Below are 23,558 nucleotides of genomic sequence, written 5' to 3' on the forward strand. Positions count from 1 at the left end.
GGTTTGAATCTTTCTGTGTGTAGTCTGCATGTTCTCCCTGTGTCTGCGTGGGTTCTCTCCAGGTTCTCCAGCTTCCTCCCACCGTCCAAAGACATGTTGGTTAGGTTCATTGGTGATTCTAAATTGGCCGTAGGTGTGAGTGTGGTTGTCAGCCTTTCAACTGCTCATACAATCATCATTTCAGTACAAACCATCCACAGCATCAGGCAGTGATGGAACAGAAATGTAATGCCAGCACACATCTAAATGCCATATCAAAATATTTTCCACCAAGGTCTCTCTCTAGCAAGTGACTTGGCTCATAAATCCATAACTAGTGAGATGACAGTCTTCACAAACAAACAAATGAGTGGAAAAACAACACACAGTCCGGAAACTCATCAGCTATCATCTGATGACTTCTGGGCGTAGTGTTACTGGGGTAGCAGATTGCGCCCCTCTGGGCCGTGACTTCCTCTTCTTGTCGTGTTTACAGTCTGACTTGACGTCTGAGTTGCGAGAATGGGAGTTGGAGGTGAGAGATGGTTTATAGGCCGGACAGTTTACACTCACTTACCAGTTTCTAACTGCTTTGTAAAAAAGTGACATATTAGCCAGGGTGTGACAGGAGGTTATGTTCTGAACGTCCCTTCACAAAAACTGGGAATGTGTGAATGTCTGCCAGCTCCAGCACACATAGATAGATAGACAGATAGATTGAAAGGCTGCGATCAAGCACTCATCACTGCAGTAGTTTCCTCACAGGGAGGCGCTGAAGAGTCGTATGTCCTGAGGGACAAACGTCCTCCTCAACCTGTCCATGGAGCAGGACAGAGACAGTAGCCTGTCACTAAATGAGCTTCTCTGTCTGACTATGGTGTCTTGTAGAGGGTGGTGGACATTGTTCATGATGGACCAGAGTTTGTTCAAGGTCCTTCCATCTACCACTGATGTCAGGGACTCCAGCTCTGTCCCTACCACAGAGTCCTCCTTCTGGATCAGCTTGTCCAGCCGTGAGGTGTCCTTCTTCTTAGTGCTGCCTCCCCAGGACACCACAGCATAGAAGAGGACGCCTGCAGCGATGGTCTGGTAGAACACGTCTAGCAGCTTCCAGCAGATATTAAACCACCTTAGCCTCCTGAGGAAATAGAGACGGCTCTGACCTTTGTTGTAGACTGAGTCTATGTTAGCTGACTAGTTTATTTAGTGATGTAGACCCAGGTACTTATAGGTCTGAACCACCTATACACTGCCCATTGATGGGGAGCGGGCTCAGCACCATTAGACCATGTTGTTCACCAGATTCTTGTCCTGCTCCTGTCCATCCTTGATACACCAAACAATTACAGTGTCATCTGACAACTTCTGCACATCACATGACTCTGTGTTGTCCTAGATGTCCGAGGTGTACAGAGTGATTAGGACAGGGGAGTCCCCTGTGGTGCTCCAATGCTGAAGACGATAGTTCCCCAACCTGACATACTGAGGTCTCCCAGTGAGATAGTCCGGCGTCCACATTCCCACATTCTCATTGTGCAGCTAATCTTTCTCTTCCAGATGCTCCAAAGTCTTCCTCTGTGTCCATGAGCCCCTCTGGCGAGATAGTGGAGGGCCATTCAGGGACTCTGACCTGTAGCGGTGATGCTAACCCAGCACCAACATATACCTGGTACAAGGAGGACAGGCAACTCCTGCAGGGATCTGCCAGTTATCGTTTCACCTCCATCACAGCAGAAAACAGAGGGACCTACTACTGCAAGTCAGAGAATCAGTATGGAAGAAGAATGTCCTCATCTCTGTTCATAGACGTAAAGTGTAAGCATTAACCATTTGGTTTTGTAAGACAGCTGCTACCAACAGACCCCCTTTTAGCGGCACGTATGGATTTTCAATATAATGTGTTTAATTGGTACTGTAATGGTGCTTTGAGTGAAATAGGGGCATCAGCATGCTAGTAAACTCAAGGTGACCATGCCTACATAATTATGTTTAGCAAGTCATCTTACCAGGGTTATAATGCATGGAAGCATTTATTAATTCATAGCATAAGTACATAAGAACATAGTACGACTGAAACAAATGGGAAAATCATTAACATTCAGGAACTGGCGATACACCAAACATGTAAAGTCAAGGGATCAGTTATTACATTTAATCCTTTGGGAACCATTAATGGGTGCACCATTCACTGCCATGTATCAAATCATTAGAGATTTTCCATTGAGAAACAAATGGGCAACAAATGTCAACCTGATGCATCAACTAAGTAATTAGGATGGATCCTCTTGGAACCACGAAGGCAACCCCTTCAGTAGCTCTTGAGAACTTTCCCCCAAAGGAAAATTTGGGATATTGCTGAAATCATTCAGGAACCTGAGAAAATAAATACCTGTTCATGCCAATTCATCCATAATTTGTTGAGATATTTCAGTCAAGAACAAAATGGTAAACCAAGTAAACAATCAGCCACCTCGACTGTCTCCAGTGTCCCGCCACTGTTGCACTAAATGACAATGATCTGTAGCTTTCAGGTTATTCCCTAAATGTTGGACTTCATCCAGTAGAGTGTAAGTGTAAACTCTGAAGTGTAAATCCACAAACATCACCAGCCCCTCTTTTACCTAGTCTTTAATCCAGACACACCCTCAAGACTTTATACCAATAAAGTTAGGTCACTAACTTTACTTCAACATCACTAACAAAAAAACATGATTTTACTGATGTCTCTGTTGTGATGCTCAGCCTGTCAAATAAAACTGAAGATGGCACTGTGTGCTTACTTTACCGAACACAGTTTAGAAGATGGACATGCATATGATAAAGTAGTAACTATCTGAGAATCAGTAATGTAATAAATGCATATTCGTTGTCCTTTAGATGCTCCAAAGCTTCCCTCTGTATCAGTGAGTTCCTCTGGTGAGATAGTGGAAGGTAGTTCAGTGACTCTGAACTGTAGCAGTGATGCTAACCCAGCAGCTAACTACATCTGGTACAAGGAGAACCAAACACTGATTAATGGATCAGAAGGAGTTTATAATTTCTCTTCCATCAGCTCTGAGGACAGAGGGATCTACTACTGCAAGTCTGAGAACCAGTATGGACTGATCATGTCTTCAACTCTATTCATAGATGTCCAGTGTAAGTACAAAACAATAGCAAATGTTGGAGCAAATAATGACATCATATTTTGTCAGCAGTCAGTAGGTTCAGATATTTATTTTTTTAAGAAATGTTTACTCTTAAACAGAAAGTTCTCAAAAGTTCTCCAGTACAAAGATCAGATTAATCCCCAAACTTCTGTGCTGAACAAATTCCTTCAAATATTGTGGCTGGGATCAGACTGGTCAAAAGACTTATTGCAAGTTGATCCTGTCAAATATACTATCCCAAAAAAAATCACTGTATGTGTTTGTTTTGTGCGTTCAGAGAATATCAACAGTTTTGCTGGTCTAACCAGAGCTAACATCATTTTCAAAATGTGTTGTGTACTTAATTGGTATATTGGAAGTTTGTACAAAACTTGTCGAGTCAACATAAGGGAAAATCCATATCCTGCATTCTACTAATGATGCAAGTTTCTTAATTTGATGTCCAGATCCTCCAAAGTTTCCCTTTGCATCAATGAATTCCTCTGGTGAGATTTTGGAGGGTAATTCAGTGAATTTGAAATGTAGCAGTGATGCTAATCCAGCAGCTAACTACACCTGGCAGAAGGAGAACCAAACACTGATTAATGGATCAGAAGGAATTTATCATTTCACCTCCATCAGCTCTGAGGACAGAGGGATCTACTACTGCAAGTCTGAAAACCGTTACGGAACCTCATACTCTTCACCTGTATTCATAGACGTCCAGTGTAAGTACAAAACAATAGCAAATGTTGGGGCAAATGATTAAATCATATCTTTTTCTAAGCAGTCAGTAGGTTCAGATTTTTACTCTTTAAAGAAACTTTCACACTTATACTGAAAGTTCTCAAACGTTCTCCAGTACAAAGATGAGATTAATCCCTAAACTGCTGTGCAGAGCAAATTCTTTCAAAGATTGTGACTGGGATCAGATTGGTCAAAAGACTTGCAGCAAGTTGATCCTGTCAAATATATTATCCCAAAAAATCACTGTATGTGTTGGATTTAACTGTGTTTTTTTGCGTGAATACAGAGAACATGTTCTGTACTTAACTGGTAAATTGGAAGTTTGTCCATATCCCGCACTAATTATACAAATCTCCCAATTGATGTCCAGATCCTCCAAAGCTTCCCTCTGTATCAGTGAGTTCCTCTGGTGAGATAGTGGAGGGCAGTTCAGTGACTCTGAACTGTAGCAGTGATGCTAACCCAGCAGCTAACTACACCTGGTACAAGGAGAACCAAACACTGATTAATGGATCAGAAGGAGTTTATCATTTCACCTCCATCAGCTCTGAGGATAGAGGGATCTACTACTGCAAGGCAGAGAACCAATATGGACAAAACATGTCTTTACCTGTATTCATAGATGTCCAATGTAAGTGGTGAAGTGTAAACTCTGAAGTGTAAATCCACCAAACATCACCAGCCCCTCTTTTAAATAGTCTTTAATCCATACACACCATCAAGACTTGATACCAATAAAGTTATGTAGTTACCTTTGCTTCAACATCACTAACAAAAAAATGCGATTTTATTGATATCTCTGTTGTGATGCTCAGTCAAATGAAACTGAAGATGGCAGTGTGTGCTTGTTTTACTGAACACAGTTTAGAAGATGGACATGCATATGATAAAGTGGTAACTATCTGAGAATCAGTAATGTAATCAACGCATATTCTTTGTCCTTTAGATCCTCCAAAGGTTCCCTTTTTATCAGTGAGTTCCTCTGGTGAGATAGTGGAGGGCAGTTCAGTGACTCTGACCTGTAGCAGTGATGCTAACCCAGCAGCTAACTACACCTGGTACAAGGAGAACCAAACACTGATTAATGGATCAGAAGGAGTTCATAATTTCACCTCCATCAGCTCTGAGGACAGAGGGATCTACTACTGCAAGTCTGAGAACCAGTATGGACAGATTATGTCTTCAACTCTATTCATAGACGTCCAGTGTAAGTACAAAACAATAGCAAATGTTGGAGCAAATAATTTCATCATATTTTGTCAGCAGTCAGTAGGTTCAGATTTTTACTTTTTAAAGAAATGTTCACTCTTATACAGAAAGTTCTCAAAAGTTCTCCAGTACAAATATCAGATTTATCCCTAAACTTCTGTACAGAGCAAATTCCTTCAAAGATTGTGGCTGGGATCAGACTGGTCAAAAGACTTGCAGCAAGTTGATCCTGTCAAATATACTATCCCAAAAAAATAACCGTATGTGTTTGTTTTGTGTGCATGCAGAGAGTATCTACAGGAAATGTTTAGCTGGTCTAACCAGAGTCAACATAATTTCCAAAATGTGTTGTGTACTTAATTGGTACATTGGAAGTTCATCCAAAACTTGTCTGGTCCACATAAAAGAAAATCCATATCCTGCAATCTACTTATCATGCATATTTCTTAATTTGATGTCCAGATCCTCCAAAGCTTCCCTCTGTATCAGTGAGTTCCTCTGGTGAGATAGTGGAGGGTAGTTCAGTGACTCTGAACTGTAGCAGTGATGCTAACCCAGCGGCTAACTACACCTGGTACAAGGAGAACCAAACACTGATCAGTGGATCAGAAGGAATTTATAATTTCACCTCCATCGGCTCTGAGGACAGAGGGATGTACTACTGCAAGTCTGAGAACCAGTATGGACAGATCACCTCTCCACCTCTATTCCTAGATGTCCAGTGTAAGTACAAAACAATAGCAAATGTTGGCGCAAATAATTACATTGTGTTTTTTCAGCAGTCAGTATGGGTGAGACAGTACACACAAGTCACGGTTCGGTACGGTTCGGTACAACGGGAAAAAAGCAATAAAAACTCACACATATATAAGACTATTTTTTTTTTCAGTTATTTTGAAAAGACAGAAATTAACTGAAAAAAAAAATAAAATAAAAACCACCTGCTGTTATAAAAGAAAAAATAAAAGTAAACTAGATGATCAGAAGTGATCATAAAGGGGTCCATGCCGTGGCGAAGTTGTCCCCAAGTGGGACACAGAGGCATAAGTCATCACTAGCACCCCGCATTGCACGAAACTTGGTGGGCTTGTAAGGAGTCCTCCACAGATTATTGTTGTCAAATTTCAGGCAGTTTACTGTGGTGGTTTGTGAGATATAAACATGTAGTTGTTGTAGTGCCCCCTACAGCCCGAATTTCGCGAAACTTTCCGTGATTGTATGCAAGCATGTTTTAATGATGGTTGCCTTCAAAAATTATAGGCCTTAAAGTCATATGAAATGTTTCTGTGTCCCATGTAGCGTCCCCTGTAGACGTAATGTCACACAACTTGATGGGTGTCTACCCAATATGTTACAGATTGTGTATGCGAAATTTCATGAAGTTAGCTATTGCAGTTTTTGAGATATTGAAATGTTTCCTTTGTAGCGCCCCCTAGAGACCAAGGGTCACAAAAGTTGGGGTGCTTGTACAGAATCACATTATTATCGCTGATCTGAAGTATGATTAAGTTTTAACTCATTTCGACCGCTTGTATTGGCAATCTTGTTCTTTCGGTCATTACCCAAAGTTCATGACCATAGGTGAGGATTGGAAAGTAGATCGACCGGCAAATTGAGGGCCTCACCTTTCGGCTTAGCTCTCTCTTCACCACGACCAACTGGTTAAGCATCCGCATCACTGCAGATGCCGCTCCGATTTGCCTGTCGATCCCCCACTCCCTCCTACCCTCACTCGTGAACAAGACCCCGAGATACTTGAACTCCTCCACTTGAGGCAGGACCTCCTCCCCGACCTGGAGTGGCCAATCCACCTTTTCCAACTGAACTTCATCCCAACTGCTTCACACTCGGCTGTGAACCACCCCAAGAGCTGAATGTCGTTGTTCGATGAAGCTAAGAGGAAAATGTCATCCGCAAAAAGCAGGGACGAGATCCTCCGATCACCGAACCAGACACCCTCCCCCACCCGGCTGCACCTAGAAATTCTGTCCAGAAAGATTATGAACAGAACTGGTGACAAGGGGCAGCCCTGGCGGAGTCCAACCCTCACTGGGAACAGGTCCGACTTACTACCAGCTACACGGACCAAACTCGCACTCCTTTGGTACATGGACTGAATGGCCCTTAGTAAGGGGCCATCCACCTCATACTCCCGGAGCACCCCCCACGCCAAGGGATGCCACAAAACACATGTGGACTGGTTGAGCAAATTCCCATTTCCCCTCCAGCACCCTAGTGAGGGTAAAGAGCTGGTCCATGGTTCCACGCCCGGGACGAAAACCGCATTGTTCCTCCTCGATCTGAGGTTCAACAATCGACGGACCAGCACCCTGGCATAGACCTTGCCGGGGAGGCTTAGGAGTGTGATTCCACTATAGTTGGAAAACATCCTCTGGTCCCCTTTTTTAAAGATGGTGACCACCACCCTAGTCTGCTACTCCAGAGGTACTGCCTCCGATGTCCACGCAATGTTGCAGAGGCGTGTCAGCCAGGACAGCCCTGCAACATCCAGAGCCTTGAGATACCCAGGGTGGATCTCATCCGCTCCCGGAGCTCTGCCGCCGCAGAGTTGTTTCACTACCTCGGCTACTTCTGCCCCAGAGATTGGACAATCCAACCCCAGGCCCTCCAGCTCTGTTTCCTCTATGGAATACGTGTTGGTGGGATTGAGGAGCTCCTCAAAGTATTCCAACGATATCCCCAGTTGACGTCAGCAGCTCCCACACCCACTGAGAACAGTGTGAGCGAGTTGACGAGTTGACAGATGATATGACTATAGTCAATCATCGACCTATGACCTAGGCTGTTATGGTACCAAGAGCACCGATGAACAACCTTATGTTCGAACATGGTGTTAGTTTTGGACAAACTGCGACTTGCACAGAAGTCCAATAACTGAACACCGCTCGGGTTCAGATCAGGCAGGCCGTTCCTCCCAATCACGCCCCTCCAGGTCACGCTGTCATTGCCCACATGAGCGTTGAAGTCTCCCAGCAGGACAATGGAGTCCACAGTCGGGGTGCCATCCAACGTCCATCCTAGGGCCTCCAAAAAGGGCGGATACTCTGAACTGCTGTTCAGCACACTGCACCGGACCCTTCATGCTCCTCCTGTGGGCGGTGGATGTACAGGGAGGCAAGCCCATGTCTCCCGTTCGGGCTGGGCCCAGCCAGACCATGTGGGCGAGCGCCTGGTGGCCGGGCTTTCTCCCATGTGGTCCGGCTTGGCTCCAGGGTGGGGCCCCGGTAACCCTCCGGGCCAGGTACACAAACTCTTGGTCTTTTTCTTCATAAAGTGTCTTCTGAACCGTTCTTTGTCTGGCCCCTCGCCTGTCTGGACCAGCCTGCATTGGGAGACCCTACCAGGGGCAAATTGCCCCAGACAGCATAGCTCCTAGGGTCATTAGGACACTCAAACTCCTCCACCACGATAAGGTGACGGTTCAAGAATATACATCACAAAAATATTAGCTTTTGAGTTGTACTGTTGCATGCCATAAAAATTAAGTAGCCTTTAACTTTGTAATCAATAACCCTGCTAAAGTTCTTTTGAGAACTTTTCATTATCTTTGTCCATTAATGATACATGCCAAGTTTGGTGGGCATTGGATGAACAGTCTAGGAGGAGTTGATTTTGCTTTGAGGTGCAATTTTTTCAAAATGGTGGACAAAAATGGCAGGTGGAAATGGGCGTGGCAAAGTGACATGGCAGGACTTCTACCAAGTTACCAGGTTTGATGCCTTTCGCCCTTGCCGTTTGGCCTGGGCAGACACTTTAGCTATGCAGAAAATGATAAATCATTATTATAAGTATATATAAGTATATTATATTATATTAAGTATATTATAAGACTGGGACACTTTCAAGGCGGCAACAAACAGTTTGGATGAGTACACAGAAGCAGTGACATCATACATCAGCTTCTGTGAGGACTGCGGTATTCCAGCACGCACCAGGGTGAGTTATAACAATGACAAACCCTGGTTCACAGCCAAACTCAGGCACCTCAGGTTGGAGAAGGAGAAGGCATTCAGGAGTGGAGACAGAGAGAAATTCAAAGAGTCAAAGTACAATTTTAGCAAAGCAGTGAGGGAAGCTAAACAACAGTACTCAGAAAAGCTGCAGAGCCAGTTTGTTGCCAACAACTCAAGTTCTGTCTGGAAGGGCTTCAAGAACATCACAAACCCATGTGAGGCTGGGAAAACACATCTCAGACTCCCGTACCATCAGCACGGGTTCCCCTCAAGGCTGTCTCCTTTCTCCTCTGCTCTTCTCCCTGTACACCAACAGCTGCACCTCCAGTCACGAGTCTGTCAAGCTCCTGAAGTTTGCGGATGACACCACCCTCATCGGGCTCATCTCAGGTGGAGATGAGAGCACCTACAGACTAGAGATTGACCGCCTGGTGACTTGGTGCAGCCGCCACAACCTGGAGCTGAACGCTTCCAAGGCAGTGGAGATGATTGTGGACTACAGGAAGAACACAGCCCCACTCCTCCCCATCATCCTGTTTGGCTCTACGGTCAACACTGTGCAGAATGCTGTGGTAGCTGTTTTGGTTCAGGGTGCCTCTCACTCTGTAAAAGTCACCGACCTGGATCCAGCAAAACAGCCCCAGATCATCACACTTCCTCCTCCATGTTTGAGAGTTGATTTCACACACTGTGGAACCACCCTCTCGCCTACTCGACAGCGTACAAAGATCCTGCGTGATGAACTGAAGATTTGAAATTTTGATTCATCATAATACCTTCTTCCATTCTTCAGTAGTCCAATGACATTGTTTCATGGCCCAGGCGAGCCTCTTTGTCTTAATCTGACATCTTAGCAATGGCTTTCTTGCTGCAACTCGTCCTGTCAAACCTGCAGCTCGAAGTCTTCTCTTCACAGTTGGAACTGAGACTTGCTTACTACGACCACTATTAAGCTGTGCTTGAAGCTGTTGTCCTGTGAGCTGCCTATCACGCAAGCTGTTAACTCTCAGAAACTTGTCTTCTGATTCAGTTGTTGCTTTGGGTGTGCCAGACCTCTTCCTGTCAGAGTACCATTTCAAGCTATTCATTGGACTTGCACAACTTGAATTGCAATAAATAACTGGAAAAATTAGGGTGTTCTATAACTTTTGACCGGTAGTGTATACTGTGTATATATTTTTTGTATTTTTGTATATTTGAGAGCCAAGTTTCTGTATTTTATTTTATTTTATTTCATTTGTTTACGCATAATGAGTGCAACAACACCAAAGCAAATTCCTTGTATGTACAAACATGCTTGGCAATAAAGTCTTTTCTGATTCTGATTCTGATTCTGAAGAATAAAAATTGCAACAAAATCAATAGGGATCCTGCAGCTTCATTTGCATGGACCCCTAAATAACTAGATGATCGCAAATGATCATACAGGGAACCATGCCTTGTCCACCAACCAAGTCTTCCCCGAGCAGGACGCAGAGGCATAAGTCACCAGTAGCACCCCCTATAGACCGTATTGCACGAAACTTGGTGGGCTTGTAAGCAATCATCCACGGATCAAACAGTTTACTGTGGTGGTTAGTAAGATATAAACAGACTAATTGATACGTCGGTGCAAAAGGCTGGGATCCCCGGCTTCTCTGGATGCTTAGAGTACACCAGTATGGTTTGGCACCAAATTCAGTTAGCAAAGCAAGAGAAGAGAGACCTGCATGTTGTATTCTTAGACCTGGCTAATGTGTTTGGGTCAGTACCAAATAGTCTGTTGTGGGAAGCATTCAATTTCTTTAGAGTCCCAGGTAGTTCAAAAAGCTTTGTCAAACCTGACTTTTTAGACATACAACTCTGCTTTACCACAGCAGAGTACACTACAGCATGGCAGCAGCTGGAGGTAGGCATCGTGGCAGGGTGTACAATCTCTCCACTAGCCTTTACAATGGCAATGGAGGTCATTATTATGGCTTCCAAATGGGTGGTAGGTGGAGAAAGGCTGCAGGGAGGGCTTCGCCTCCCCCCAATTAGGGCCTACATGGATGACATGACGACTACAACGTCAACTGCTCTTTGTACCAGCAGTTTGCTGGATAAGTTAAACAGCAACCTGCAGTGGGCTAGGATGAAAGTGAAGCCTAGTAAAATCTAGGGGTATTTCAATTGTTAAAGGAAAGGTAGTAGATAAGAAGTTTGTTATAAATGATGAGGTGGTGTCCACAGTGCAAGAAAAGCCAGTGAAGAGTTTGGGAAGATGGTATGATGCAAGTCTCAGTGATAAGGCGCAGTTTGAAGGGTTGAGGCAGGAAATGATTCAAGGCATTTCAAGCATAGAGCGGTCAGGGCTACCAGGGAAGTTAAAGTTATGGTGCTTGCAATTTGGTTTACTGCCCAGGCTTATGTGGCCGCTGACAGTGTATGAGGTTGCCCTTTCAAAGGTGGAAAAGTTAGAAAGGAGATGATGAGATCCCCACGGAGATGCTTCGTAAGACCCGCTGTGGATGTCGAGCAGGAAAACTACATCGAGAAAAGAAGAGACGATTCAGACCTGTTCTCCCCTCCGTTACCATGGGCAACGTGAGATCGCTGCCAAATAAGATGTTCGAACTGGCCGCGCTATCACGATACCAACGGGAGTACAGAGAGAGCAGCGTCCTTCTTTTCATGGAGACCTGGCTTACACCGAGCATCCCGGACGCCACTGTTATGCTGGACAATTTTCATCTTCTGCGGGCAGACAGAACAGCTGACAGTGGTAAGGGGAAAGGAGGAGGCCTGGCCGTGTTTGTGAACGAGAGATGGTGTAAATCTACACACTGCACGGTTAAAGCACAACTGTGTAGTAAGGACATTGAATTGTTAGCAGTTAGCATGAGGCCATACTATCTGCCACGGGAGTTTTCACATGCTATTGTGATAGCGGTGTACATCCCCCCCATCTGCTAAGACCGACACAGCTTCTAATGCTCTGCTCTCAGTTACCAACAAGCTGCAGACACAGCACCCACAGGCCCTCTTCCTCATCTCTGGGGACTTCAATCATGTTTCTCCCTCATCGGTTCTGCCCACATTCACTCAGTATGTCACCTGCCCCACAAGAGACAATAAGACACTGGACTTGTTTTATGCAAACATCAACGAGGCATATTCTGCATCCCCCCTACCTCCCCTAGGAAGAGCTGACCACAACATTGTGCACCTGCAGCCTGTGTATAAGCCTACTGTACACAGGCAGCCTGTGGTCCCACGCATGGTGAAGAGGTGGACTGCGGAGAGTGAGGCAGCTCTCAGGGACTGCTTCAACACCACTGTGTGGACAGAACTCTGTGATCCACATGGGAAGGACATCAATGCTATTATAGACTGCATAACAGAATATATAAACTTCTGCTTTGAGAACACCGTTCCCTCCAGTGTGGTACGGTGCTTCTCAAATAACAAGCCGTGGATTAACCCTGATATTAAAGCTCTGCTGAAGGAGAAGAAGAGATCCTTCAAATCAGGGAATAAGGAGGAGCTGAGGACTGTGCAGAAGGAGCCGAGAAAGAAGATCAGGGAGGGAAAGGCCAGCTACAGGAGGAAGATGGAGGAGCAGCTGCAGAGGAAGAACATCAGAGGGGTGTGGAGAAGCCTGGAAACCATTTTGGGCTACAAAACACCCCATGCACAGGTTGAGGGGGATCGACAGTGGGTCAACGACCTAAATCTACATTTCAGTAGGTTTGATCAAGCACCCACTCCTCCTCCTATGTAGCTGGTCCCTCACTTGCTGTCACCTGGTTTATGCCCTCCTCACTCAGCCTCTCACACCTTTGGCTCACCAGACCATGAAATCACATCGTTTCACCAAGATGGAGTCACTCATCCCCCACCCTTGTCCTTCACAGTAGACCAGGTGAGAAAAGAGCTCAGGAAGATAAAAGTGAGGAAAGCAGCTGGACCGGATGGTATCAGCTCCAGGCTCCTTAAAGTCCTGTGCAGATGAACTGTGTGGAGTTATGGAGCACGTCTTCAACCTGAGCCTTGAGCTGAGAGTGGTACCACAGATTTGGAAGACCTCGTGCGTGGTACCGGTCCCCAAAACATCACACCCTAAAGACTTCAGCAGCTACAGACCGGTGGCTCTAACATCCCACCTGATGAAGACACTGGAGAGACCGATACTGGGACATCTCCGCTCTGAGGTGGGCCCCTCCATGGACCCACTACAGTTTGCCTACCGTCCTAATGTTGGAGTGGAGGACGCCGTTATCTTCCTGCTACATCGAGCTCTCTCTCACCTGGAAAAGCCCGGCAGCACTGTGAGAATCACCTTTTTTGATTTCTCCAGTGCGTTCAACACCATCCAGCCGGTGATTCTGAGGGACAAACTGGAGAGGATGGGTGTGGACCACCAGCTGTCCACATGGATCTTGGACTACCTCACAGACCGACCACAGTTTGTAAGAAGCAGGAACTGTGTGTCTGACCTGCTCACCAGCAGCACGGGTGCCCCTCAGGGGACTGTCCTGTCCCCCTTTCTTTTCACCCTCTACACAGCAGACTTCAGACACAACACTGACAGCTGTGTACTGCTGAAGTTCTCTGATGACTCTGTGATGGTAGGCCTCATCAGGGATGATGATGACGCAGAGTACAGAGGACTGACGGGGAACTTTGTAGACTGGTGTCAGCGAAACCACCTCCTTATCAACGCGGGGAAAACCAAGGAGATGGTGGTGGATTTTCGTAGACGCCGTTCTGCCCTCCCCTCACCAGTGAACATCCAGGGAATGGACATTGAGCAAGTGGACTCTTATAAGTACCTGGGTGTTCACCTCAACACCAAATTGGACTGGTCTCACCACACTGATGCACTCTATAGGAAGGGACAGAGCAGGCTCTACCTTCTGAGGAGACTAAGGTCTTTTGGAGTGAAAGGGGCACTCCTGAAGATCTTCTATGACTCTGTAGTGGCATCAGCCATCTTGTATGAAGTGGTCTGCTGGAGCAGTGGCATCACAGAGAGGGAGAGGAAGAAGCTGGATAAGATCATCAGGAAGTCCAGCTCATTCCTGGGCTGCCCCTTGGACTCAGTGAGGGAGGTGGGTGACAGGAGAGTTCTGGCTAAACTGTCCTCCATGCTGGACAATGAGTCCCACCCCCTGCACGGTGACCTGACAGGACTGAGGAGCAGCTTCAGTGACAGACTTCTTCACCCTCGATGTGTGAAGGAAAGATACAGAAGGTCTTTCCTTCCTGCTGCTGTTAGGATCCACAACGAGCACTCCTAATATGTGCAATATATCTATTATTATATATCTATCATTATATAATTTCTGCATGCTGTTGCAAACTGCAATTTCCCCATTGTGGGACGAATAAAGGTTTTTCTTATCTTCTTATCTTATCTTATCTTAATTCATCTATCAGAGCTCCTAGTTACCAGCCTAACAGAGGAGTTTAAGTGTGCTAAGGTTAGACTGGAATTGACTCTCACTTAGTCGAAGGATCCAGTGGTTAGGAGTGCAGTGCCCACGGTTAAAACAGGGAGGAAGTGAAACCCAAAAGAGGCAGTACAGCAGGCTAGCAGGCATCAGGCATAACACGGGACAGCTAAGAGTAGGAGGAGCCTGGGAGATGAGGATGGACTTAAACGAACAGCTGCTTTTTCCAACCGAGATAGCTAGCACACCGACTACAGCCAGATCTGCTGTTGTGGTCTGAGCCAGAGAAAGTAGTCTATTCCATAGAACTTACTGTCCCGTGGGAAGATAGAGTTGAGGAGTTGAGGAGAGCAGAATGGCCGGAGGGCTCATGTCCGCCCGATAGAAGTGGGCCGTGGACTTAGCTAAGCAGAAGGAACGGAAGAAGAATTAAAATCACAAAAAAACTTTGCTGCATGGATCCCTAAAAATCGCAACAAAATCAATATGGATCCTGCAACTTCGTTGCATGGACCCCTAAAATAGACATATGGGGTGATGCCGTCTTATGTGCGTTAGCATGTTTGATGTGTTTCCAGCAACGTACCATTGTCTGCAGACAGTCTTTGTCCGGTCCACCACTCGCTGGTGATTTAAATGAAGCCGGTGGCTCTTCCAACTCCACAATGCTCTTAGTACATCTATGCTCCACACCGTCCATTATTTTTCTTCTTTGTCTGTTTTTCGTCTTCTGTAGGCTAATGACGTTTGCTGGCAGCTTTTACACTCATTACTGTCACCGGGATTGAAGTGAGGACTCGACTTTTTCTTTTTTTTTTTTTTTTTTATGGGGTACTCACTCAGATGTATTTGCCATATGACTGCATGCACCGAACCCTGACGCCCGTACACCGCGAGACGAATACATGTACTGTTACACCCCTAGTAGTCAGTAGGTTCAGATGTTTATTTTTTAAATAAAGATTCGTCAAGCGAACGTGCAGCGAATTGATCATGCCAAATATAATATCCCAAAAAAATCACTGTATGTGTTGAATTTAACTGTGTTTTGTTTTTTGTTTTTTTGTTTTTTGTTGTGTGTGCACGCAGAGAAGATGTTGTGTACTTAATTGGTAAATTGGAAGTTTGTCAATGTCCTGCATGGTACTAATGATAGAAATCCCGCAATTTGATCTCCAGATCCTCCAAAGCTTCCCTCTGTATCAGTGAGTCCCTCTGGTGAGATAGTGGAGGGTAGTTCAGTGACTCTGACCTGTAGCAGTGATGCTAATCCAGCAGCTAACTACACCTGGTACAAGGAGAACCAAATACTGATTAATGGATCAGAAGGAGTTTATCATTTCACCTCCATCAGCTCTGAGGACAGAGGGATCTACTACTGCAAGTCTGAGAACCAGTATGGACAGATCACCTCTTCACCTCTATTCATAGATGTCCAGTGTAAGTACAAAACATGGGTTACTGTTTTAGGATGACAATGGGTGGTATTTTGAAATTAAAAGGAACTTTTATCCTTTGAAATCAAACAAAGAATTACTTTAGGAAGATTTGAATAAAAACTCATTTTTATTCATGCTGAACTGGGGCCGACACACATAGCCCATTCTTTCTATTATTAAGTGATCTCTGTACATTTTGACATGTGATTCCTGATATTTTTTACTTGCTGAAATTGAATCACACATATTGTCTTCTAGATGCTCCAAAGCCTCCCTCTATATCAGTGAGTTCCTCTGGTGAGATAGTGGAGGGTAATTCAGTGACTCTGACCTGTAGCAGTGATGCTAACCCAGCAGCTAACTACACCTGGAACAAGGAGAACCAAACACTGATTAATGGATCAGAAGGAGTTTATCATTTCAACTCCATCAGCTCTGAGGACAGAGGGATCTACTACTGCAAGTCTGAGAACCAGTATGGACAAATCACATCTTCAACTCTTTACATAGATGTCCAGTGTAAGTACAAAACAATAGCAAATGTTGGAGCAAATAATTACATCATATTTTTTTTTTCAGCAGTCAGTAAGTTTGGATTTATTATAAAGAAACTTTCACAGTTAAACTGACAGATCTCAAAAGTTCTCCAGTAAAAAGGTCAGACCAATCTCTAAACTGCTGTACAGAGCAAATTCCTTCAAAGGTAGTGGCTGGGATCAGGTTGGTCAAAAGACTTGCAGCAAGTTGATCCTGCCAAATAAACTGTCCCATATTTCCATTTAATTGTGGGTTGTTTGTGTGCATGCAGAGAAGATGTTGTTTACCTAATTGTTAAATTGGAAGTTTGTCCATATCCTGATGGAACTAATGATACAAATCTCCTAATTTGATGTCCAGATCCTCCAAAGCTTCCCTCTGTATCAGTGAGTTCATCTGGTGAGATAGTAGAGGGTAGTTCAGTGACTCTGACCTGTAGCAGTGATGCTAACCCAGCAGCTAACTACACCTGGTACAAGGAGAACCAAACACTGATTAATGGATCAGAAGGAGTTTATCATTTCACCTCCATCAGCTCTGAGGACAGAGGGATCTACTACTGCAAGTCTGAGAACCAGTATGGACAAATCACCTCTTCACTTCTATTCATAGATGTGCAGCGTAAGTACAAAACATGGGTTACTGTTTTAGGATGACAATGGGTGGTATTTTGAAATTAAAAGGAACTTTTATCCTTTGAAATCAAACAAAGAATTGCTTTAGGAACAATTTGAATAAGAACTGATTTTTATTCACGTTAAACTGGGGCCGACACACATAGCCCATTCTTTCTATTATTAAGTGATCTCTACACATTTTGACATTGTGATTCCTGATATTTTTTACTTGCTGAAATTGAATCACACATATTGTCTTCTAGATGCTCCAAAGCTTCCCTCTGTATCACTGAGTCCATCTGGTGAGATAGTGGAGGGTAGTTCAGTGACTCTGACCTGTAGCAGTGATGCTAACCCAGCAGCTAGCTACATCTGGTACAAGGAGAACAAAACATTGATTAATGGATCAGAAGGAGTTTATCATTTCACCTCCATCAGCTCTGAGGACAGAGGGATCTACTACTGCAAACCTGAGAACCAGTATGGACAAATCACCTCTATACCTCTATTCATAGACGTCCAGTGTAAGTACAAAACAATAGCAAATGTTGGAGCAAATAATTTTTTACACCATATTCTTTTTCAGCAGTCAGTAGGTTCGGATTTATTATAAAGAAACTTTCACATTTATACTGACAGTTCTCAAAATTTCTCCAGTAAAAAGGTAAGATCAATCCCTCAACTGCTGTACAGAGCAAATCCCTTCAAAGATAGTGGCTGGGATCAGGTTGGTCAAAAGACTTGCAGCAAGTTGATCCTGCCAAATATACTATCCCATATTTCCATTTAACTGTGTGTTGTTTGTGTGCATGCAGAGTAGATGTTGTTTACCTAATTGTTAAATCAGAAGTTTGTCCATATCCTGATGATGCTAATGATACAAATCTCCCAATTTGATGTCCAGATCCTCCAAAGCTTCCCTCTATATCAGTGAGTTCCTCTGGTGAGATAGTGGAGGGTAGTTCAGTGACTCTGACCTGTAACAGTGACGCGAACCCAGCAGCTAACTACACCTGGTACAAGGAGAACCAAACATTGATTAATGGATCAGAAGGAGTTTATCATTTCACCTCCATCAGCTCTGAGGACAGAGGGATCTACTACTGCAAGTCTGAGAACCACTATGGACAGATCACCTCTACACCTGTATTCATAGACGTCCAATGTAAGTATAAAACAATAGCAAATGTTAGAGCAAATCATTAGTTTAGTTTATTTCTTACAGGGACCATGTACAAAATGCATTAATCACAGGGGAGACGATACACTGTACCAGATATAGCAAGATTTAGCAGATTTAGCAAATGGCTAATTTCCACCTGCAGTCCCAGGATAGCTGGATGGATTACATTGCATTTTTTTCAGCAGTCAGTAGGTACAGATATTTTTTTTTTTTTTAAAGAAATTTTCACACTTAGACAGAAAGTTCTCAAAAGTACTCCAGTACAAAGACCAGATTAATCCCTAAACTGCTGTACACAGCAAATTGCTGGAAAGCTTGTGGGTGGGATCAGACTGGTCAAAAGACTTGCAGCAAGATGAGCAAGTTATTTGAGCTGTTGCACTAAATAACAATGACTGAATGGCTTTCGGGGTATTCTTTGAATGTTGGACTTAGGAGAGGTTAGTTTGAAATTAAAATATTTATCTCCCAGAGCATCTTCTTTAAATCTCCACAGAAATACAGAGAAGTGTTTGTTTACCTGTAAGTCGCCATAACCATGTCTTCCCATACACTGCATGTAAGGATGCATGGTAAGGATGCATTTCTCTTAATTTGATGTCCAGATCCTCCAAAGCTTCCCTCTGTATCAGTGAGTCCATCTGGTGAAATAGTGGAGGGCAGTTCAGTGACTCTGATCTGTAGCAGTGATGCTAACCCAGCAGCTAACTACACCTGGTACAAGGAGAACCAAACACTGATTAATGGATCAGAAGGAGTTTATCATTTCACCTCCATCAGCTCTGAGGACAGAGGGATCTACTACTGCAAGTCTGAGAACCAGTATGGACAGATCACCTCTACACCTGTATTCATAGACGTCCAGTGTAAGTACAAAACATGGGTTTCTGTTTTAGGATGACAGTGTGTGGTATTTTGAAATAAAATGGAACTTTCTTCCTTTGAAATAATAGAAAGAATTGCTTTAGGAACGATTTGAATACAACTACTTTCCATTCACCCTGTACTGGGGCTGACACACATAGCCCAATATTTTCTATTATTAAGTGATCTCTGTACATTTTGACATGTGATTCCTGATATTTTTTGCTTGCTGATATTGAGTTACATATATTGTCTTCTAGATTCTCCAAAGCTTCCCTCTGTGTCAGTGAGTCCCTCTGGTGAGATAGTGGAGGGTAATTCAGTGACTCTGACCTGTAGCAGTGATGCTAACCCAGCAACTAACTACACCTGGTACAAGGAGAACCAAACACTGATTAATGGATTAGAAGGAGTTTATCATTTCACCTCCATCAGCTCTGAGGACAGAGGGATCTACTACTGCAAGTCTGAGAACCAGTATGGACAAATCACATCTTCAGCTCTATTCATAGATGTCCAGTGTAAGTACAAAACAATAGCAAATGTTGGAGCAAATAATAAAATCATATTTTTTCTACGCAGTCAATAGGTTCAGATTTTTACTTTTTAAAGAAATTTTCACACTTATACAGAAAGTACTCAAAAGTTCTCCTGTACAAAGATCAGATTAATCCCTAAACTGCTGTACACAGCAAATTGCTGGAAAGCTTGTGGCTGGGATCAGACTGGTCAAAAGACTTGCAGCAAGATGAGCAAGTTATTTGAGCTGTTGCACTACATAACAATGATTGAATGGCTTTCGGGGTATTCTCTGAATGTTGGACTTAGGGGAGGTTAGTTTGATATTAAAATATTTATCTCCCAGAGCATCTTCTTTAAATCTCCACAGAAATACAGAGAAGTGTTTGTGTACCTGTAAGTTGCCATAACCATGTCTTCCCATACACTGCAGTAAAGATGCATTTCTCTTAATCTGATGTCCAGATCCTCCAAAGCTTCCCTCTGTATCAGTGAGTCCATCTGGTGAGATAGTGGAGGGTAGTTCAGTGACTCTGATCTGTAGCAGTGATGCTAACCCAGCAGCTAACTATACCTGGTACAAGGAGAACCAAACACTGATTAATGGATCAGAAGGAGTTTATCATCTCACCTCCATCAGCTCTGTAGAAAGAAGGATTTACTACTGCAAGTCTGAGAACCAGTATGGACAGATCACCTCTACACCTGTATTCATAGACGTCCAGTGTAAGTACAAAACATGGGTTACTGTTTTAGGATGACAGTGTGTGGTATTTTGAAATAAAATGGAACTTTCTTCCTTTGAAATCAAAGAAAGAATTGCTTTAGGAAGATTTGAACAAGAACTAATTTTTATTCACCCTGTACTGGGGCTGACACACATAGCCCATTCTTTCTATTATTAAGTGATCTCTATACATTTTGACATCGTGATTCCTGATATTTTTTGCTTGCTGGTATTGAGTTACACATATTATCTTCTAGATGCTCCAAAGCTTCCCTCTGTATCAGTGAATTCCTCTGGTGAGATAGTGGAGGGTAGTTCAGTGACTCTGACCTGTAGCAGTGATGCTAATCCAGCAGCTAACTACACCTGGTACAAGGAGAACCAAACACTGATTAATGGATCAGAAGGTATTTATCATTTCACCTCCATCAGCTCTGAGGACAGAGGGATCTACTACTGTAAGTCTGAAAACCAGTATGGACAGATCACCTCTTCAACTCTATTCATAGACGTCCAGTGTAAGTACAAAACAATAGAAAATGTTGGCGCAAATAATTAAATCATATTTTTTCTATTCAGTCAGTATGTTCAGATTTTCACTTTTTAAAGAAATTTTCACACTTATACAGAAAGTTCTCAAAGGTTCTCCATAACAAAGATCTAATTAATCCCTAAACTGCTGTGCAGAGCAAACTGCTGGAAAGTCTGTGACTGGGATCAGGCTGGTCAAAAGACTTGCAGCAGGTTGATCCTGCCAAAAATACTATCCCAAAAAATCACTTTAGGTGTTACATTTAACTGTGGTTTGTTTGTGTGCATGCAGAGAAGATGTTGTGTACTCAACTGGTAAATTGGAAGTTTGTCCATATCTTGCATTATACTAATGATACAAATCTCCTAATTTGATGTCCAGATCCTCCAAAGCTTCCCTATGTGTCACTGAGTTCCTCTGGTGAGATAGTGGAGGGTAATTCAGTGACTCTGACCTGTAGCAGTGATGCTAACCCAGCAGCTAACTACGCCTGGTACAAGGAGAACCAAACACTGATTAATGGATCAGAAGGAGTTTATCATTTCACCTCCATCAGCTCTGAGGACAGAGGGATCTACTACTGCAAGTCTAAGAACCAGTATGGACAAATCACCTCTTCACTTCTATTCATAGACATCCAGTGTAAGTACAAAACAATAGCAAATGTTGGAGCAAATAATTACATATTTTTTTTCTCAGCACTCAGTAGGTTCAGATTTATTATAAACAAATTTTCACACATCATAGATCATATTTATCCCTCAACTGCTGTACAGAGCAAATTCCTTCAAAGATAGTGGCTGGGATCAGACTGGTCAAAAGACTTGCAGCAAGTTGATCCTGCCAAATATACTATCCCATATTTCCAATTAACTGTGTGTTGTTTGTGTGCATGCAGAGAAGATGTTGTTTACCTAATTGGTTAATTGGAAGTTTGTCCATATCCTGATGATACTAATGATACAAATCTCCCAATTTGATGTCCAGATCGTCCAAAGCATCCCTCTGTTTCAGTGAGTTCCTCTGATGAGATAGTGGAGGGTAGTTCAGTGACTCTGATCTGTAGCAGTGATGCTAACCCAGCAGCTAACTACACCTGGTACAAGGAGAACCAAACACTGATTAATGGATCAGAAGGAGTTTATCATTTCACCTCCATCAGCTCTGAGGACAGAGGGATCTACTACTGCAAGTCTGAGAACCAGTATGGACAGATCACCTCTTCAATTCTCTATTTAGATGTCCAGTGTAAGTACAAATCATTTGAATATGAATCATTTATGGTTAGGGTTAGGGTTGTTTAGATGTTGATAAACAACAGTAATGGGGCAGTGATTTATTTTCTTGGCAACAATGAGTCTCTACTCATGTGATCATTGGTTAAAGCCCAGATGAGTGAGACACTGACTTTTAATTTAGTGACGTTATCAAGAAACTCTGCCAACAGTCACTTTATGCTAAAATAACCTCAGTTTTTTACACATAGGAGCTTTAAAAATACCATTTACCAACTAACATGAGTCCCTATATTTTCTACATGCTAACACATATTGTCCTCCAGATCCCCCAAAGCTTCCCTCTGTATCAGTGAGTCCTTCAACAAAGATAGTGGAGGGTAGTTCAGTGACTCTGACCTGTAGCAGTGATGCTAACCCAGCAGCTAACTACACCTGGTACAAGGAGAATGAAGACTCACCAAAAGCTTCAGGACAGATCTTCAACATTACTGACAGCAGACCTGAACACAGTGGGAGTTATTACTGTGAAGCCCAGAACAGAAGAGGACGTCATAACTCCACCTTACATCTGATTGGTGTAGCAGGTAAAGAAAGATTCAAATATCAGTTTACTGCACCAGAGATTATCAGCAAGTCACTACAGAGAAAACCAGCAGTGATTCTAAAACACTAACATGTCCTGTCAGGATTTTTTAGACAGTTCTTTTTCTTCTGCAGTCATTCTCAGTCAGGACGACCCTCCATCATGTCAGAAGATGATCACACTGACAGACTGATTCACTAACTATATCATCCTGCAGATAGACCTAAACAACCAACCCTGTTAGTGAGACACAAAGACCTCATATCAGTGTTTGTCCATTTGTAGGAAAATCGGCAGTAAAACTGAATGTCATCAGGTTAACTTTGGTGGTGCTGATGCTGATTCCTCTGCTTCTTTTGATTCTGTGTATGAGGTAAATCTGTTTAGTTTTTACTTTACTATTCAGACATTTTACTTTTAAATTTGTATTTATTCATCATCTTATTTCTTGGTTTCCATCCAGGAAGAAGAAACCCTTCAGCTGTGTGACTGAACCAAATGAACCTGTGGAGGCTATAGAGGTGAGAGAGAGAGATCAGAGCATGTGAACAGAACTTACTTTATAATCACGTTTAAATCTTTTTCCTTTGTTTAATGAGTTTAACATCATTGTATGTATTTTAGCAGTGTTATTCTTTGTAAAAAATGTTTATTTGCCTTCAACCATTTCCTGATTATTAACCATATACTGAACTGTAGATGTGAACTGTACCACAGAACAAATCCAGGAAGTCATTTTGGCAGTGTAAACATATTTGAATCAATGTTAATACAAAGAGTTAATGTCAAGTCCTGATTTTAAAATAAATAAATGTAGGTCAGTGTTACAACAAGTGAAGAGTTAGAGTACTGAGAAATATCTCAAATG

At 43.2% G+C, this 23,558-nt stretch overlaps 3 protein-coding genes across 3 annotated transcripts; all 3 read left to right on the top strand.

The window, feature by feature from the left end:
• Positions 1–501: 501 nt before the first annotated feature.
• On the top strand, positions 502–5,980 carry LOC311505931 (B-cell receptor CD22-like; the record flags this gene model as incomplete). Its single annotated transcript, XM_084569758.1, has 7 exons — positions 502–514; positions 1,537–1,750; positions 2,857–2,895; positions 3,032–3,117; positions 4,225–4,466; positions 4,776–5,061; positions 5,526–5,980. 7 exons carry the CDS (start codon positions 502–504, stop codon positions 5,978–5,980), a joined length of 1,335 nt encoding a protein of 444 aa, XP_084425884.1.
• Positions 5,981–11,593: 5,613 nt separating this feature from the next.
• Positions 11,594–19,715, top strand: LOC311505977 (B-cell receptor CD22-like; the record flags this gene model as incomplete). Its single annotated transcript, XM_084569826.1, has 9 exons — positions 11,594–11,780; positions 12,004–12,590; positions 15,642–15,891; positions 16,149–16,409; positions 16,788–17,048; positions 17,308–17,568; positions 17,949–18,209; positions 18,833–19,093; positions 19,352–19,715. The coding sequence occupies 9 exons, from the start codon at positions 11,594–11,596 to the stop codon at positions 19,678–19,680; spliced, it is 2,658 nt and encodes an 885-aa protein (XP_084425952.1). The 3' UTR covers positions 19,681–19,715.
• A 160-nt stretch (positions 19,716–19,875) lies between these two features.
• Positions 19,876–23,238, top strand: LOC311506027 (B-cell receptor CD22-like; the record flags this gene model as incomplete). Its single annotated transcript, XM_084569891.1, has 8 exons — positions 19,876–19,924; positions 20,076–20,336; positions 20,595–20,855; positions 21,251–21,511; positions 21,857–22,117; positions 22,431–22,691; positions 22,976–23,063; positions 23,154–23,238. 8 exons carry the CDS (start codon positions 19,876–19,878, stop codon positions 23,236–23,238), a joined length of 1,527 nt encoding a protein of 508 aa, XP_084426017.1.
• Between the last annotated feature and the right edge of the window lie 320 nt (positions 23,239–23,558).

This window comes from Chelon labrosus (assembly GCF_963514085.1).
Source record: "Chelon labrosus genome assembly, chromosome: 2".
NCBI classification, from domain to species: domain Eukaryota; kingdom Metazoa; phylum Chordata; class Actinopteri; order Mugiliformes; family Mugilidae; genus Chelon; species Chelon labrosus.